Source organism: Carassius auratus, chromosome 6, assembly GCF_003368295.1.
Source record: "Carassius auratus strain Wakin chromosome 6, ASM336829v1, whole genome shotgun sequence".
Taxonomy (NCBI): Eukaryota; Metazoa; Chordata; class Actinopteri; order Cypriniformes; family Cyprinidae; genus Carassius; species Carassius auratus.
Window position 1 is genome coordinate 23,900,729 of NC_039248.1, and position 16,596 is coordinate 23,917,324.

At 37.3% G+C, this 16,596-nt stretch overlaps 1 protein-coding gene and 1 pseudogene across 1 annotated transcript; one reads left to right on the top strand and one right to left on the bottom strand.

Annotated features, from left to right (window-relative positions):
• Positions 1–874: 874 nt before the first annotated feature.
• Positions 875–6,596, top strand: LOC113102263 (DNA damage-inducible transcript 3 protein-like). Its single transcript, XM_026265784.1, has 4 exons — positions 875–1,043; positions 2,343–2,408; positions 2,815–3,017; positions 4,313–6,596. Exons 3-4 carry the CDS (start codon positions 2,874–2,876, stop codon positions 4,889–4,891), a joined length of 723 nt encoding a protein of 240 aa, XP_026121569.1. The 5' UTR covers positions 875–1,043; positions 2,343–2,408; positions 2,815–2,873; the 3' UTR covers positions 4,892–6,596.
• Positions 6,597–6,688: 92 nt separating this feature from the next.
• Positions 6,689–16,596, bottom strand: part of LOC113088954 (apolipoprotein B-100-like) — an 11,400-nt pseudogene continuing 1,492 nt past the window's right edge.

Consider the following 16,596-nt stretch of genomic DNA (forward strand, 5'->3'; position numbering starts at 1 on the left):
GATAGCATTCTGAAAACCAGAATAATATTTTGAAACCTTCACACTTTAAGTGCCCTATGTAGGATATATGATCCATGTTGGGGGGAAATAGAGTTTAATACTTAATCTGTGAACTAGATATTGACCTTTATCATTTATTGACCTTTACCATTTACTTTATGGGCTCGTTTGGTAATCATAAACAGGTGTGTTGAAGAGTAACGTGATCTAGTTGAACCATTCGCGTTCTTTAGTTGTTTGAAGCCGTGTTTTACATGATGACTGGAGGAGGAGGGATTCTCCAAACTCCTATGGAATATCATCATTCCATAGTGCTGAACGGGATGCATTTGGAAACATGAAAGTATCGCCTCAGGTCACAACAGAGGGAGTATTAAACATGAAAAAGAGCGAATAAACGCGTAGCCTATAATATCACACGACCACCGCGGATATTAACGTTGGCTAATTTTATGTGCGCTTATGCGAACGCAAGCAAAAATGGAAAGATTTTCCTACATCAGGTAGCTCGCCACTTTATTCTTTTTAACGAAAGGTTGTTTAATAAAACATGCTCGGGCTCTGCTAGTCTTATCTCCAACTAGAAACCGGTTGCCAACGATTGCATCATTCCTTTCATGTGACTCCCTCACGCCCCAAATTCGTCCTGGCCGTCTTATGACTGCATCACTTCTCCCTGTTCGACACAAACTCGCGCGGAGCGAGAACAACCAGCAAAGTCATCAAGTCCCGCCCCTCCCGCCCAGCGCGGCTGTTGATTGGATGTCTCTAAGCAGAAGAATTTCCACCGCCTCACGTGATTGGTCCAAGCTACCGACCATCTCCTGTCAGTTTCTCCAAATCTCTATTAGGTTGCACCTTGAGATCCTCCCCCCAGAGTTCGGTTGGAGTCTCTCTATAAATGTTCCCGGGAGTTTCCGAAATCCACACTCGGTGACTTCAACTGAACAATGTTTAACATGAGCGATCCCCAATCTCTACAAAAACACGCACAGACCCTGAATCCGAAACAGCCGAGGAGAAGAAATAATAAAAAGAAAAGGGTGAGTGTCATTTCTATTTCTCTATTCTTTATTGTTATCTGTTGTACTTTTCTTGCTGGTGAATGTCAAGCTTTTTTCCCCTTTTGGAAATCGGGAATGCGCATGTTTTGGCGACTATCCCGAGCTGTTTTTGGAATACAGTTGCTCAACTCAAATTTCACAGCGGTTTTTTTCTTCTTCTTTATTTGCAGTCTGTTTTCTTTATTGTAACGCAACACTGTTGCGCTTTTTGTTCTTGTTTAATAATATTTACTTGCTTCGTAAACTTCGAGATGACAGCTGTCAGTTCCGCTCAATTGCGGCTTTCCAGACGCGCACGCGATAACTTTTTTAGCGAACGTTTGATTTCTAACGATTTTTGTTACATCGATCGCCAGTAACGCTTCGTCAGCGGGACTCAACTTGTTACACTTCAAGAAACCGATCGGATGTGGACATAAAGGACGATCAGTCGCGTCTTTACATCGCTAAAGTAGTTTAAAAGCGTTATCTCGCCTCGGATTGTTCGCCCTTTGTCTCCTCACTGATGTTACTTTGATTCCATGACGTCATCGGCTCGCTGTCAGTTTCGTAAAGCGTCGCTCCAGATGGGCGCAGTTAACGAGGTTTATAAAAGAAAATCAATTAAAACTATTTAAGTGACATAAGAAGTCAATTCGCGTTTCTAGTCTTTTTAAAATAATCGATTTACAATTTAGTCGCCGTTGGAGTAAAGCTAGACAACAGCAAATAAACAGCCCAACGATTTATTAATAGCTTAATAATAGAAAAAAACTTTTTTTTAACTCGCTTCACTCCGCGTTATGATTTTATGTTTTTTTTTTTTTTTTATAAAATGCGGGTGTGCCTCAGGTGTTTATGTTAGGGCCGTTTTCACACGGACATCTAAAGTAGCTTGTTTCTCGTTTTCTGATCGTATTTATAACTCAGGAATAATGTGGTTTATTTTTATTTTACCTGAACTTGAATGTCTTCGCACGTTGAGATTGAGAGTCATTGGGTGTTTTGACAGACGCCGTGTGCGCGCACGCAGACTCACGCCGGGGGCGCCCTCGAGCACAAAATGCGCCTTTGTTTACATAAAAAAAATTACAATGACCTAATTACAGATTAAAGATTAAACAATCAGTAATAGCTAGGAGTCATTTTATGAAACATTTGATATTTTTTTCAATGATATAGAATTAGTTTCTTTTCTTTCTTTTTCTGAAATGTTTTGTATGATAATTATTAATTAATTTTAAATCGTTTTGCAACCATGCCCTGTGGCTTGAGCTCTTCCATCTTTTATTTCTCTAGAATCATTGGGACAATTTACCGCCATCAACTCACATTCAAACTTGATTGACAAGAGACACTTTTAAGGTGAGCAATTTTTATAACATTCATCTTTTTTATCACTTATTTAGTAACCTATCTATCTATCTATCTATCTATCTATCTATCTATCTATCTATCTATCTATCTATCTATCTATCTATCTATCTATAATTCTAAACCAAAACTTTTCTCAGTTCATGCATGCAGAGTTTTGAAGCGCTGGGTTTGTTGTTTGTTGTGTAGTAACGCTGTCTGGCCACTATGTGTCACTCGTTGGCCGAGCAGTCAATCTCAAAGTCGCGTATAATAGCGGGTCACCCAGATAAATCAGCTATTCCCAAACCCGGCGTCGCAGGTGAAGCTTCGCTGCGCTGATGCATGTTTAGAGGGAGCTTGAGTTCAGTTTTTTCTACTTCTTTTGCACAGTTTCTTCGTTTTTTTTCCCGCTCAGGTCTGGTGTGCTAGGTGTGGGAGCATATCGTGTTGTGTCTGTGGATAGCGACTGATTGGATGATGACTGCGGAGTGGCTGTATCCCCCAGGCGTGGGGCCGCTGTGTGGTGCAGAGTTGGAGGCGTGGTATGAAGACCTGCAGGATATACTGGGCTCCGATGCGGGCGGGGCCAAACTCACAAGAGCCCCGCCTTGCTCCGAGGTCAGTAACGTCAAAAACGGCACTCGATGGTCGCTAGGGTTGGGAATCGAATATAAATTCCAATTCTACAAATTGAATATTTAATGTCAGGATTCGGTTACTTGTAAAAATGTTAATTTCGATTCCGCCTATTGATTCCTGTGTGCGCATATTTTTTATTTTTATTTAGGTACGAAAAGGGGCTGGTAAAAGTGTATTTGTCTTTTGAATCATTCATTCAAATGATTCGTTCAAAACGGTAATGAGTCATTGAATCATACCATTCAGAAATTCCGTTAGATTTTGTTTCGTTGTCTTATATATTTTTTCTTCAGAATTGTGAGAGAACTACGACCTCCACTTAAACAAAAAACAAGTCTAAATGAAAGTCTAAATTTATCCAGAATCGTGCAGCTCTTAGCCGAGTCCAGTTTTTATGTAGACGGCTGATTTTTGTTCATTGGTTTTAGCAGAAATTAAATGTTTTGCAAAAAGAGATGCTGAATAAATATGCTTTATCTAAAAGTTTGACTTCATTTTTTTTTTTTTACCCATCGGAATTGATCAAATCGAAACAATACCCAACCCTAATGACTGAATCAATGATGAACTGACTTTAACCGAAAATTGAGTGTTTACCGCTGTCCTTTTTGTATTATTACATTTGTATTATTATATGCATCATCTAAAAGCTGAATAAATGATCTCTCTATAGATGTGTGGTTTGTTATGATCGGACAATATCTGTCTGAGACACAACTATTTGAAAATCAGGAATCTGAGGGAGCAAAAAAATCTAAATATTGAGAAAATCATCTTTAAAGTTGTTCAACTGAAGTTCTTAGCAATGCATATAACTAATCAAAAATAATGTTTTGATATATTTACAGTAGGAAACTTAATACTGTTCATCGCATCAAAGACATTTGTGTCATTAATGGAATCATTCAGTATTGTTAAAAGCACTAAATGTTATCCTTGAGCACAAAACCAGTCATAAATTATTAGGATATTAAGTAAAGATCATGTTCCATGAAGATATTAAGTAAATTTCCTACTGTAAATATATTAAAATATAATTTTCGATTAGTAATATTCATTGCAAAGAACTTGATTTGAACAACTTTAAAGATGATTTTCTCAATATTTAGATTTTTTTGCTCCCTCAGATTCCAGATTTTCAAATAGTTGTGTCTCAGACAAATATTGTCCTCCGAACAAACCACACATCAATGCATCGACTGGTTTGTGCTCACATATAAATAAAGGTGACTTGCGTCCCGTAGACTTCAGTGGGTTTCTCTTGTTAAATGCAGAAGGAGCCTGAGTTTCTGGATGTGTTGGAGAGCTGCTCGCTCACTTGGTTGACGGAGGGCCAGGTTTGGGGCGATGGGGTTCAACGGGTCACCGACGAGCCGCCCGTCGTCCACTCGCCGGTGAGACAGGATGAGCGGAGAGGAGGCGAGCCGGAGCACACCTCGTCCGGAGGAGACCTGCTTCCACCAGAGTTCTTCGAGCTCCTCAGCGAGGGCGGCGTCGGATCGGTGGAGACGATGTACCATGTTTCCCATCACGAGTCTCCTTCTCCGTCCGCCAGCGAAGAGGAGGAGCACCCGACCGTCCCGGACACATCGTCCTGCTCCTCGGCGTCCCGCTCGCCGTCTCCTCCCGTCTCCACCGCTCGCCCGGGAAAGAGAAAACGAGGAGGAGGAGCGCCGTGCTCCCCGTCCCCCGGGAAGAAGAGCCGACGGGAGCGCGAGCAGGAGAACGAGAGGAAGGTGCAGGAGCTGACGGATCAGAACGAGCGGCTCAAAGCAGAGATCGAGCGTCTGGGAGAGGAGGTGCAGCGGACGCGCCGGGCGCTCATCGAGAGACTCGTCAACACCAGGAGGTGAAGGAATCAGCGGTGACCGGGAAATGCACGTTAAGAGGGAGATCAAAGACACGTGGGACAGAGAAAGGAGGCTCGCTGAGCGACTCCCGTCGAGAGAGAAAGAGGAAGTCAGATTGAGACGGAACAAACTCCACACGAATGTGAAGCACAGAAGAAGAAATTATTTTTTTTTGTTCAGAAAATAAATGAAGATTTAGTGACATGCATTCAAAGGCAAATGTTACAATGTATGCATGATACAATTTAACAAATAAAGCCGGATTCTAATTTTATTATAATTTTTTTTGCAGTAACTTAAAATAACTAATGCAATTAAAAAAAACATTACAAAAATCAGCATTAAGGCAAAAACTACAATGTAGAAATATTACAATTTGACAGATTACAAATCAGTCGAGTAGAATGAGCAATAACAAATAAAATAAAAAAGTTTGCGTCAAGCGTAATTTTAATTAAAGCAAATTAAAATGGCTAATGTATAAACTATGTATAAATGTAACAACTGAACTAATTACATTATAAATAAGATTTGCATTATAGCGATTAAAAAAAAAAAGTATCGAAATCAAATACGACAATTAGATTTTTTATAAAGAAAAAGCCTATTTAAAAAATACAATTTGAAATGATCGTTGTTGTTTTTTAAAGCAAATGCTACTATTTATTTGTAACATTATTTGTTAAATTGTAACACTTGTGATAAATGTTAGAATTGCACAAATGACATTACAAATAATAATAATAAAATTACAGCAATAAAACGATCAAAAACAAAGAAACTCAAAGCCTAATTTAAGGGGAAATCATATTAGCCGTAAAAAGACTAATGCATCATTTAAATGACATGCAAATACTGCTCTGCTGTATAAATGCTGAGATGTAACGACTCGATTAAAGAATAAAATGTTACAACAATTAAAATATCAAAAGGAAATAAGAAACGACCAATTAGAAAAATGGAGCTTAATGCAATAAATTAAAATAATTTTAAACTAGAAAAAAATGAGACGGTAAAACAAGTGCGTTAAAGCATATTTTGCATTGCACTAATCAAAATGCAGCATGCAAAAAAATTTAATGCTACTTAAAACCGCCTTTTTTTTTTTTGCATTGGGGATGTTTTGTGACCGGTTTTGTGAGATTGGTCTGATAATATTTATCTACCGGAAGGTTAATCAAGTTTCTGTGTAATTGAAAGAGCAGAGGAGTCTTGGGGGAATGTAGCAGAACTGTGATGATAAAGAGCTGATTGTATCAGAGACGTGATTGTAGCAGCCCAGTTTCATTCACCAAGGGCTTTAATCGTGTAAAACCACTCCTCGCTGACAGAGATTAGTAGCTCAGGACTGTTATAGTGAACAATTGTGAGCGTTTCTCACCATCGACCCGAGGCCTCTAAGTGTGTGTGTGTGTGTGTGTGTGTGTTCAGATGAAATTATGAATGGATATCCGTAAGGATTTTGCTCTCACTTTTTTCTCAGAATTTTTAGAGCTAGTGGTTTATAACATACTCTCTGCCTCTGATCATTTCTATTTTTCTATACGTGTATCCCATAATCACCATGCCATGATTCACCTTGTACTGTAGTTACAGTAAACCTGCATGCCCAAATAATGTATTAGAGTAGAAACATTTTTATCTGAATTTTATTTAGCCGAATACGGAATTGTATTACACTCATTTTGTTATTAAAATCTTAAAATGAGTCTTTGATGTTTTTTGTCTTTATTGAGTGTTTGAATAAAATACGGTTGTTTCAGAGTAACACGAAACAGTGAGAAACATTGGATTTAATGCATTTTAAAAAGATCATTTAATAGACTCCATTGCATTTTAAAAAGGATTTGTTGTATTTAGTTCAATACGGTTACAGAAAATATTCCTCAATGATCAATTTTTTATTTCTTCTTTCCTTTCTGAGCGGCCGGCTCCGGGTTCTTGCCCTCCGCAAGAGAAAGTTGTTTTTTGAGATCCAGTAACGTCACGACTTCCTTCTCAATGACAGACTTCTCCGCTTTCTGAGCTTTAGGACTCGAACTTTATTTCCCTGGAACACAAACACACAGCGATTAATCAGAAACCAGCACTAATAACTGTTCAACACACCTGCATCGAACCCAGACATCACACCTTCATTTAACTCAACACTCAAAACCTTTCATTTAAAGAGAGAAAATATTCATCACAATGTCAGTGTGTTCATGGCACTGTAAAAATATGCAATTACTAAACAATTAACTAAAGTGAGAGCAATTAACAAGAATCAAATTAGAAAAATGTATATATATATATATATATAATAAAATCGCCAATACATGCAGCTACTAAAGCAAGTTTTTTAGACAAAAAGGCGGCATACGGACGCTTGAACCATACACTAGTGTATATTACTGTAAATAACACTGAAAAGCCAAGAACAAATGTATAAACAGTTATTTCAGTATTTTTATTTGACATCTGTGTCCTGCAGCACAGAAGCAGTCATCAGTGTCACAGACGTATATTTGTAGAAATACACAACAATACATTGTATGAGTCACAATTATACATTTCTCTTTTATGACAAAAATCATTAGGATATTAAAGATCATGTTCCATGAAGATATTTTGTAAACTTCCTACCGTAAATATATCAAAACTTCATTTTTGATTAGTAATATGCATTGCTAAGAACTTGATTTGAACAACTTTAAAGATGATTTTCTCAAGATTTCTCATATATTCACATAGCAGTGTGTGTGTATGTGTGTGTGTGTGTGTGTGTTCGTACTTGTTCTGCCACTAAAGCAGTCAGCTGTTTGACTCTCTCTGGATCGGTGTCCTGTGCCGCACCAGATCTGGGTTTGGTCTCGACTGCAGCGCTGCTGGAAATCAGAGTCTAGAAATAGAAAAAAATGTATAATATTTCAAATAATAGATCATGTGTGCATGCTTCAGAATGAAAAAGGAAATCAATTAAAGCCACAAAATTATACATGCATTTGTTTTTAATGCATTCATGCAACTCAATGCATAAGGCATAAATACATCTAGAAAATACAATAATTATAGGAACTATTTTAACTACTAACAAAAAATATTGTACATGCATTTTCTTTTTTATCTTGAAAATAGAATTAATTAATAATAATAATAGAATAATGGGAATAATAGGAAATATTTTAACTATTAACAAAAACACATGCATCTTAAAAATAATGTAATTCCATTAGATATTTTTAATTCTTAACAAAAAAAATGCATGCATTTATTTTTTTTATCTTAAATATAATGTAATTACATTAGATATTTTTAATTCCTAACAAAAAAATGCATGCATTTTTTTATCTTTAAAAATGTAATTTAATAATTATGTGACATAATTCCATTATTAATAAAAATACAACAAAATAACAAATCACACGCGATTAATAAGTTAGTACATGCAGGTATTGAGCAGCTCATCATTTTTTTTTTATAAAGGTTCAAATGAATCTAAAATGTGGTTTGTTGTCTTTCAGATGTTGTTTGTGCTCAGAGGCAGATTGTGCGCGAGCGACTGCCAGCGAAGGGCTTTGATCCAGAGCTGAGGCTCTTTAAATACAGACATCATCACTGAATCGATTTCACAGTCAGTTCTAGTGAAAACAGAGACACAAAGCATCACACGCACACCTACCTTCACTTTAACACTCTCTTCTGCCTGAGAAAGAGCAGATTAAATCACACAATCAGACAAACAAGCGCAGACAATATCTTCATCAGATCCATTCGTTCCTTCTGATATAACAACTCTTTCTTATATCTCTTGTCCAGTGAGTTTCGTTATGTAAAGTAATGTTATAAACACATTTTTGTCCTTGTGCTTATTGATTGTATGAATTAAATACAAGCTTGTACCAGAAAAAAAAAAACGAAGCAAAAAAATGAAATGGCTAATACATAAACTACTGCTTTAAAAAAGGTAATTCAGAAAATAAATTATTTCTTTCTTTATTTACTTTTAATAAGCATGTCTGACCTGGAAAACCACAATTTAGCAGTTTCATCCAGAAAACGCTGATTATTAAATGGAGGAATGTCTTTTACAGACCTGTTGTCCTCCAAATCTCTTCCTCAGAACCTCGATCTGTTCGTTCTCCAGCTTTTGGAACAAAGGACTGACCTGCAGGAGAGGTAAAAATAAATAAATATATTAATTCAAATAAAATGAACAAAAAGTTAATGTTGTTAATATTTCTTTTTACGCTGTTTTTTCTCACACCTTATGACACCTAATATTAAACCAATCATATTAAATATTAAGTTTATGGAGTTAGTACCGTGCCAATGCAGTGTCCTGCGGGCAGAGAGCAGATGAAGGTCCCCGTGTTCTGCAGCATTGTGCTGACGCAGGTGGGCGGAGCCTGCAGCTGCTGGCGGATGGTTTGACTGACAGACGGCATGTACGGCTCCAGCACGACCGACAGGAGACATGCTACATTCACCGACACACCCGTCACTGTCCCGGCCCGCTGCCTGTGGCACGAACAAACACTATCATTACGCAAACATCACACAAACATCACGCAAACACACGCTAACATAATGCAATCTTACGCAAACTTCACGCTAAATACGCAAATACACGTAAACGCAAGCTAACACACATAAACGCACGCGAACATCACGCAAACGCACGTTAAACACATGCAAACACACGTAAACGCATGCTAACATCATGCAAACACATGCTAAACACAAGCAAACGCACGCTAACATCACGCAAACACACGCTAAACACGCAAACGCATGCTAACATCACGCAAAACACACACAAACACAAGTTAAACATATGCAAAACGCACGCTAACATCATGCAAACACATGTAAAACACATGCAAATGCATGCTAACATCACGCAAACAAATACTAACATCACACCAAATGCATGCTAACATCACGCAAACACACGCTAACATCACGCAAACGCATGCTAACATCACCCAAAACACACCGTTAAACACATGCAAATGCATGCTAACATCACGCAAACAAATACTAACATCACACAAATGCATGCTAACATCACGCAAACACACGCTAACATCACCCAAACACACGTTAAACACATGCAAATGCATGCTAACATCACGCAAACAAATACTAACATCACACAAATGCATGCTTACATCACGCAAACAACACGCTAACATCACGCAAATCGAATGCTAACATCACCCAAACACACGTTAAAACACATGCAAATGCATGCTAACATCACACAAACGCATGCAAACATCACACAAACGCACGCTAACATCACGCAGACGCATGCTAATATCATGCAAACACACAGCTAACGACATTACTGTAAAATCACACAACATGCACACTAACTCACACGCAAATGGCACTCTGTCATTACGCATACACGCTATAATCACGCAAACATCACACAAAAACATGCTATCATCACAATAACATCACAAAGACATGCTATAACCTAATGCAAAAACATGCTAACATCACGCAAACACACAAAACCAATTTCCAACACGAGAGAAAAAAAAAATCAAGGTAATTGCAACTATTTATCTCTCTATGATGACTTTGTAAAATGTAATTGCGAGTTTATATCATGCAATTCTAGGGAGAAAAGTCAGGGGGAAAAAAGTCACAACAGATTTAAAATAAATTAATAAATTGCACTTATTTTGATTTGTTATCAGTGGGTGGAAACACAGCTCCATAAAATACAAACTCAAAATGAGAGAGTGAGAATTACTGTGTGCTCAAGCTCTCCAATAATGTTTTTTTTCTCCGTTTAGAAATAATGTTTTATTTCAGATTTTGTTAACGGCGTGATCACGTGTCACATGACTTGCCTGTCACCGTCTCCTCCTTTGATCTTCCTTCCAGGCTCGTTAACCGGGATTGTACTGATTCCCCGTGACGAGAAATATTCAGGATGCACTTCAGAGGCGTCACGGATCCTGAACAAACAGCCCAGACATAAAAAAAACAAAACATGATGAAATCACTCATGTCTTTACACATGTGCATATTAAGACATTACAGTATTATGTACACATGGTTGTTACTTGTTACAATAAATTTGGATAAATGTTTCATCATTTAAATTTTTATAATATATATATACTTTTTCTTTCACAAAAATATATTTTAAAAGAAAAAGTATATTTATGTGTGTGTGTATATATATATATATATATATAAGGAATTTTTTATGTAATATATATATATTTTTTTTTTTTGAGATTTCCTTCTTTTTTTTTTTTTTTTTTACAGACTTTTATGGTTTTTTTCCACAAATCTGAAGGGGGAAAAAACACCTCATGAAAAGTGATAGTCCCAAATCTCTAAAGTGACCAGAGAAGAAAAAAAACAGTTTATACCAGAAGTGTCTGGGGTTAAGGATTTTAAGCATCACTCTATCCACCGATTTTCTGAGCTATTCTGAGTTTGTGAACCACAATGACCTGATATATTTCCTGCTAACTCTGATTTATAGAGGAATTACTGCCTGCTGAAATATTATAGAGCTGCACAGAGCCAGACAAATGTCATTAGAGGCTTAATACTCCCTGATACTGATCACCTGGATCTGTGAAGTGCAGAATTGTGGTAACGGACCTGACTTTATCCAGCAGCTGGATGTACTGCTTGAGCTCCCAGCGGACCTGAGCGATGAGCCGCTTGTCGTCTTCATTCAGGAGCATCTCAGGAACACGACCGTCGAAGAACTTACTCACGAACCATCCCGGCTCTGAGGAGAGACCAGCGGCAGAGAACTCAACCTGCTTTCAGAAGACTACAGGTGCAATTCAGATTTAAACAGAAGAAGAACGCTGAGTATTTATAAACAGATGCTCGATAGTTTAATTGAGTTTTTATGTTGCATGCATTTTGCTCGAGAACCTATGAAGATATTTTAGTTTTAGTTAATCATTGATTTCAAAAATAAAACCAAAGTATGGTAAATAAAACATTTTTACTTCACGTCAGTGTCATTTTAAATTAAATTTATGAATTAAAGAATTTAAATACATTTTAAATAAATGTAATAAATTTTTGTGTCACTGATACTATTAAAGTTTTTATTAATATTTTGAATCAGATTATATTTTCATATTTTAAACATTTGCTTTAACTTTAAAGTTTAATTAATTGCGATGTCATTTTTATTTAAAAAAAATTTTAATGCATGTCTTTAATTTTTAATTCATTTCTATATTGGTTTAAATTTTAGTAAAAAAATCAAGTATTCAGTATCAAGTTTTGTGTTTTATTTTTATGCTTTAATCTGAGGGAGTAAGAAACAACTAAATATTGAGAAAATCATCTTTAAAGTTGTTCAAATGAAGTTCTTAGAATGCATATTACTAATCAGAAATGAAGTTTTGATATATTTACTGTAGGAAATGTACTAAATATCTTCATGGAACTTATCTTTACTTAATATCCTAATGATTATTGCAAAAAAAAAAAAAAATTCCAAAAAAATCAATTTTGACCCATTCAATGAATTGTTGTCTATTGCTACAGATAAACCTTACTGAAGACTGCTTCTGTGCTGCAGAGACACTGATCAAATTATTGAAATCTGATCAATCAAGATGCATAAAGCATGTATTCATTTAAAAAGATCTATATTTCTATTTCTGCACATTACATCTACAAATAACTGGGCTGAAACTCAAAACTGATCTCAATTTTGTCAGATCATAATCTTCAGACAAATTCTCCTGATCAAGCAGGTCACTGACTGTGGCTTTGATGGCATCAAAATGAATATTGTTGTGAATCTCAGTGCTGACATCAGAAGTGACCTCAGCCTCAATCTTCTCCGCATCTGAAAAGAACATGAAAATTAGTTAATATGACAGAGGACTTCCAACTTGAGTTGAAGTTGAATTTAAGGAAGTACACTTAAAATTCAAATATACCATATTTCAGAATGACTTTCTGAATAGAGGAGGTTGTCGCAGGGAGCCTAAGGTCACTCTCAAACTCTACTGTGAGGCCCTCAGCATGTTTCAGTTGTGCAGTTACTTTAGCATCAGTCTGAAAATGAGGAATGAGCAGCTGAACCTGCAGCATGGCATCCTTCATTGACTCTATCCTAAAGAAGGAAAAGTCCAAAAGTTTATTTGAACGATAATGTGTGATTTTTAAAAATATAAATTATTATTGTTAGAACATATGTAATATGGACATGTGCACACTTAGCAAGGGTAACTAGAGATGCCTCGGGTATATTTTTGTTGATGAAGTCAATTTGAATGGAATTTGTGGCCCTGCTCTCTGTGATGCGGTCAATAGAATGAACCCGAATTCCAGCTTCAAGGTCATAGTCAGGAATCTGGAGATCAGCTGAGACGCTGTATTTCTGTCTGTCAAACATCAGTTTTGCTGTGCCCTCAAACGATGTTCCTGTTATATGGAAAAATATCTACATTTCAGTTGCTAGTTAATAGATGAAAATGTCTAGAGATCTTAAGGGATTATTTTGGAAGCACTGCTTTACCTTCTGCCTTCAGACCAAAAGTCACCGTGTCAACCTTGTCTTCATACACATAGTCAACTGTAGCTGTGTATGCAGAAACCTCACCAGTGGGGTGGATTTCAATGGCAAATCTAAAGATGCAGGTCTATGTTCAATATTTGGGATTCCCAGAAAAGCAAGAAAATGAACAAATGAATAAAACAGTAATTCCCTTACTTGCTGTCACCAGTCAAGGGGAAGTAGGGAGAGGCATCACTGGAAAAGGCATCTGAGTATTGTATGGCACTGCAGTACTTAAATCCAGGGAGGAATGGAGTGCATTTTTGTGCTTTCACATGTTCCATCATTGGAGGAATAGTCTTTTTTTCAGTACCAGTTACTGAGAACAAAGAGTTGCTGTGCAGAGAAAACAAAATGCAGAATGTATTGCAATATGTAGAGCAATATAATTTTTTTTGTTTGTTTGTTTGTTTATCATGATTGCATTTTCTGTGTTAACCGTAGCATCTTACGTCACACTGATGAGTTTTGTTGGCGCTTGGGGTGTGGGAAAGGTCAACTTCAGCTGCTTTTTGGTTACTGCAACCCTTACTTTCAGGCCGCTCTCATGGTAGATGTTAGTATGCATCTCCAGGCTAGACTCAACATAGTCAGGTAAGAGAGCTCCAACCTCAGTCACAAACTCCACACCAACAGAAGGCATGAAAGCCATCTCGCTCTGTGTGAAAAGACAAAGAAATAGGTGATGTAATTTGGTATAGCTTGGTTAAAAAAATAAAATAAATTATATATGTAAATATATATATTTATGTATTTATTTATTTATATACCATACCATATCAGGGGCAATTTTCAGTCCTCCTTTCACTCCTGGAGCAAAAGTACCAGACAAGGCAACTCTAAATGGAATTCCGGTACCAGTAGGTAGATAAAACTCATTGTCCATGAAGACATAGTGAAGAAAAAGGTTGTTGTTGACACTCGAGTAAAGGTTCCTTATGAACTGTAAAACAAATCATTAATTTGTTCAAATCATTAAAACAATATATTGGTGTTTTTGAGCATGGCAGATTGTTAAGCATTGATATTTATTTTACAGCCGTACACTTACATCAACTGGGAACATATGTAAGAGTCTATTAGTCAGCAAGGTAGCAGAGTAGGCCATGTCTTCCATATCCTTGGTGTTGAGATAGCCTATTTCAGCCCCAAAAGTCTCAGGTAGATCATAGCCTCTGGGTTATCCTGAACTTTCAGTTTCTGGATGAGCTTGTTAACATTATTCATTATTTCCTTGACGATGCTTTGAGGGGCCTAGAATGAGAAGTATATGTGAGTGATAAACTGAATCAAAGAAAGTTCTTGTAGCAACATTTTGAATTGTAAAATGTAAAAGACCTTTTGCATTTTTATGTTATCCCATAGGGTTGGGAACATGCTCTGCATAATGTCATTGCCCCTGGGCACTTTATCAGCTGCATAGTTAATGGTCTTCTGCATGGTGTCATGGAAGAATCCATCAATGCCGATTAAGGCATCAACAGTGGGTTCCAGTCCCTTACCATTCAACCCGATCTGTAAGAACATAAAAATAATAAGATATCTAAAGGAATACTAGAGAAAAACTAAAGGAAACCATTTAAAAATGTAAAATAATCTTGTACCTCAAACATGTCTATGTCATATCCAAAAGCATTCAGGGTCATCTCCAGGATGACTTCATTGGGCAGAAGTTCTTCAGACTCAAAGATCACATTTCCTTCTAGAGAACCAATTTTGTAATTGCGAGAGTACTTTGTTGGATCTGTGGAATTTCTGATCTCATTCCCTTGAAGGGCATTGAGAATCTTCTCTTGAAGTCTGAGAAGCAGAAGAGAAATTTAATAAAAATTGTATAATTAAGATGTTAAAATGTTTGAAGATTTATACTAACTCCTTAGTCTCAGATGATTTGGAGCTCAGGATGTTGCTAAAATGTGAGTTAACAAAGCTCATAGCCTGACAGTTTTCATTTTTAGGCAGAGCAGCAACCAGCTGAGCCAGTTCAGAGGGCTGAGGGTCTTTCATCACAATGAGATATGCAGCAACACGCTTCTGTATGGGAGCGGCTGAATCAAAAATGACCTTCATTAACACCTCTCTGCCCTGTTAGACATATCAAATTTATGTTAGCCGATATTTATTTAAAATTACATTTATTATTTTATTGATATATCTGGTTACCTCATCAGGGACAGAAGTGAGTCTAAAAGCTTGAACAGCAGCTTGCTGGACCTCAGGGGATGCAGCAGGTTGGTTTATGCACTGGATAATTGCTGATTTCAGAGCAGGGCTTGCGGCTCCAACGGCAGAAGCCATGTTTCCAATGACCTTAGAGATTTCATATACAGATTTCAGTATCCACATATAAGCTGTTATTTATAACTTGGTGAAGCATGCTTATTGGAAAAAGATGAACATACCCTCAGGGCCAGGTACATATGTTCCTGATTGCCTGTGCAGTCACTGATCTGTTCAAGGGCGTAATTGGCGACTCCCTGAATCTCAGGGGTGACTCTTCCTTCAGCTTCATAGAGTCTTGCAAAAGGCAGATGAATAAACATTAAATTCTCATATAATGATTAAATACCATGACAAACGTTTACTTGTGCTTGTTTTCTCACCTCCTGACAGCATTGCTGAGAGCATAGTAGATGGGCTTGCTATCCTTGAACTTGGCCACCTTCAACATTTCCATAACAAGGCTTCTGGATGGGTTGGGAACCATTCCCATGGCATATGCTGCAGCATCAATCTCTACTGAGGAACGGTCAAACGTTCTGAGAACCTGCAAGATGGCAGTGGTACATTCTTGCGTGCCACACTGGAACAATGCCTGGTACACCAGGGAGCGAGAAATCTCCAGGGCCTCTGGTAGAGCAGTGCTCAGGCTTTCAGCATTCATTTTGCGGATTGTAGCAATGAGCTTGTGAGCTAGGTGGGCTCTGTTGTGTCCATTGTTGGTCTCAGAAAGGCCAGCCAGTTCCCTTAGAACTGACAGCATGACCTCTTTATCCTCAATTGGATGGACTGAGTCAATGCTTCATCGAGGTGCAGTGTCTTCATGTTGGCTTCATCTAGAGGTGAGTAATCAAGAAAATTCCATTAATTCAAATGCAATTACTGCAAACACATGTTAATTTAAGTGTCTAAATGATTGCTTACCATGCTCAAAGAT

Bases quoted from the DNA above. Each gene is read 5' to 3' on its own strand.
- LOC113102263 (XM_026265784.1), top strand. From the start codon at position 2,874: ATGATGACTGCGGAGTGGCTGTATCCCCCAGGCGTGGGGCCGCTGTGT. The intron at 3,018-4,312 runs GTCAGTAACGTC...TGTTAAATGCAG, and splicing joins GAGCCCCGCCTTGCTCCGAG to AAGGAGCCTGAGTTTCTGGA.